The sequence below is a fragment of the Merops nubicus genome, unplaced genomic scaffold (genome assembly GCF_000691845.1).
Source record: "Merops nubicus isolate BGI_N331 unplaced genomic scaffold, ASM69184v1 scaffold49368, whole genome shotgun sequence".
NCBI lineage: Eukaryota > Metazoa > Chordata > Aves > Coraciiformes > Meropidae > Merops > Merops nubicus.
In genome coordinates, this window is record NW_008627332.1 from 3,655 (window position 1) to 6,398 (window position 2,744).

Below are 2,744 nucleotides of genomic sequence, written 5' to 3' on the forward strand. Positions count from 1 at the left end.
GTTCCTTTAGTCCTTAATTATTCAGCTGATAAATGTTTATGGACATCATGAAGAAATATGAAATAGGGCAAGCACTCCTGTGAAGATCAAAGAATATTAGTTTTGCTGGCAGGTGATGGAGTTTTTCCTCTTTGCATCAGATATTGGGGCATAGAAGAAAACTGTTTACAAACATCAGAAGTATTATTCATCAGCAAGTATGTTTTTTTTTGTTGAAATGCAAATATAGAAACAAAGAATAAAATTCTTTCAGTATGTTCTGAGGAAATTAAAAAAAAAATCTGAGGGAAAAAGGAAGAGCAGAAATTCCCATCTTCTTTAGAAAATTCCTTACTGGTAGAGACCATCTGGCAGCTTCCATAACCACTGAAACAATTTTTCCAAGCAAGCTCACTGAGAACTGAATTTATTCAAGCTATCTTCCCAAATGTATTAGATGAGTTGTTTGCTGGCTAGCACCTCCCTTCATATCCTATACCAGCTGACATGCAAGGGCCATGCTGACAGACAGAAGTAACTAAAAAAAGAATAATCTGTTGGCACAGTAACTTAATTATGAAGGCAATGAAGGTTTTCTACTATGGGTTTAAGCAAATCCAACCAGGATGTAACTCACTGTCTTCCCAAACATTTGATTAAAAGAGAGGAAGAGTGAACATTTCCAGTAAAAGTCATATATCATTTCAGTAAACTTCATTGCTATGATTTGAGTCATGACAAAAATTTAACATCTCTGTGACTCTAAATTATCAGAGTGTCTCACAAACAGAGATATGATCCAACTGATTTTTTCAACAGCAACTGTTCGGTGAAGATTACAGAGAAGATTCAGACCAGGCACTGCAGATAGTCACAAAATAGTGATTGCACACCTAAAAAAATAGTGATTGCACTCTAGGAACTTAAAAGAAGTTTAGAGACCTCTCCACTGCATTTTCTGGATTTAAAAGTAAGCAGGCTTGGACACTGTAGCAACTACTTCCCATTGCTAACAATGGGACACCAGGACTGCAGCATACAAGAAAGTAATTGTCTTTTTTCCTCACAGGTCTGAAGGTTTCTTCCTGTAAAGAAGCTTTCTAAAATAAACACACACACACAAAGAATCACCTGGAGATAATATTGTCCTTCAACAACGTGAAGCCCATCAAAAGCACCTAGGACATAAACTTCATCTTCTTGTTTCCCTGCCATCTTGTAGCTCAAGTGACAGCAAAGGTCTTTCTGGCAAATGGTGAGATTCCCCTCAGGCTTAGTGAGCTCAGTGAAAGTGAACTGGTCATGGAAGATGTATCCTCTAAAATCATCATCATTCGGTGAGAACCTTTCGACATTCGAAGCATATAAGCTCCAGTTGACAGCAGGCAGGAAGGCAGGAGAAAGGCGAGGGTGTGAATCTAGTTTGGCAACAAGGAGGTGACCGTCCTCAGTTTTCATATTGTAGTAGTACGTTCTGGCTCCGTCTGGTGCATAAATACCACTCCCTGAGGAGAGCACAACAGTCAGTCCAAAAAGAATATATTGTCCTTTTATTTGTCCCTATTGTTAGCTTACTCACTGTTTTATAAATATTACAGAAATTTCACCAAAGGTAACCATTAGCAACTAGTACATAGCGCTCATGCTTTGGCAATGATCAGTACTTATTTCCCTGGGTAAGGTCTGTTCAGTGTGGCCAAAGGCAAAGGATTTCATATTATTGTTGTGTTTATTGCCTCCCCAGTTTTCTGTTGGATGCAACAGCGTTGCTTTAGAGGGAGAGAGGGAGAGAGGGAGGGAGGGAGGGAGGGAGGTCCTAAGAAGCCAGGACAAAGAAAAGAAGACACCACAAATTTTGCCTTGTATGGAACCCATGGAGACAGGATTTGTCAGATTTAAAATTTGGAGACTAGACTCTTCACCTTTCAGATAAAATCGTCTCGCAGATCAGGGAATAAAGATTCATGGTTATAAACATTTTTCCGACAAAGTGAGAATTAGTTACCTGTCATAGACATGTTGGTGTGGTGTGTATTGGCAGCTAGGAAATTGACACCCATGCCCATTGCCCAGGCAGAGTGAAACTCAACTGCAGTCAGAAAGGGCAGGACATTCATCCAAGCCGTTGGGAAGAGCACGGTGTCCACCTGCAGCTCGCTCACTAGGACCACGGCAGGCTCACGGAAAAGGATGTCGAAGCAAGTGAAAATGCCAAACTTCCCAAAGGGAGTCTCAAAGGTGATTGCTTCTGGCTTTTTTGGGTAATTAAACTGATCTTCTGACACAAAGAGATTATACTGCAGGGGAAGGAAAAAAGAGAAAACGGTTAAAGGTACTTACTGCAATATCCTGGAGTCGTTTCCTAAAACTGTTCAGATTGCCTAGAGAAGTTTTTTGACCTGTGTTTGAAGCCTTCACTTGACTACCTACAGTCAGGCTAAAATTGTACGATGACCATAGTGCCCAAAAGGTGGATATGGGGAGACACATATTGCCCTGGCATCCAGCTATGAAACCAGCCAGCCATCTGCAGGTCTGTTTGTGTCAGCCACATCCAACTCCCATAAAAATAACCTCTCCATTCTCCCCATCTATTTTATAATTCTGGTGACCCAAAAGACATACAGAAGAGAAATAACAATGGAACAGAAGAGAAGTAATAATGGAAGTGGAGTATGGAGGATGCTGTGCTGTGGGACAAGGATTGGTGACCTTGGTGTTGAGGTGCACTGAAGGACTGGAAGCACAGTGTGTCAGCAGGACGC

The 2,744-nt window shown here is 41.0% G+C and overlaps 1 protein-coding gene across 1 annotated transcript in view; it reads right to left on the minus strand.

Moving 5' to 3' along the window:
• Nucleotides 1-2,744, minus strand: part of LOC103778662 (pantetheinase-like) — a gene marked incomplete at its 5' end in the record, with an annotated part of 5,155 nt that overhangs the window by 1,163 nt on the left and 1,248 nt on the right. The window contains 2 exons of the mRNA XM_008946259.1: nt 1,111-1,484; nt 1,985-2,276. Of these exons, the coding sequence (XP_008944507.1) occupies nt 1,111-1,484; nt 1,985-2,276 (666 nt within the window). The remainder of the gene's footprint in view (nt 1-1,110; nt 1,485-1,984; nt 2,277-2,744) is intronic.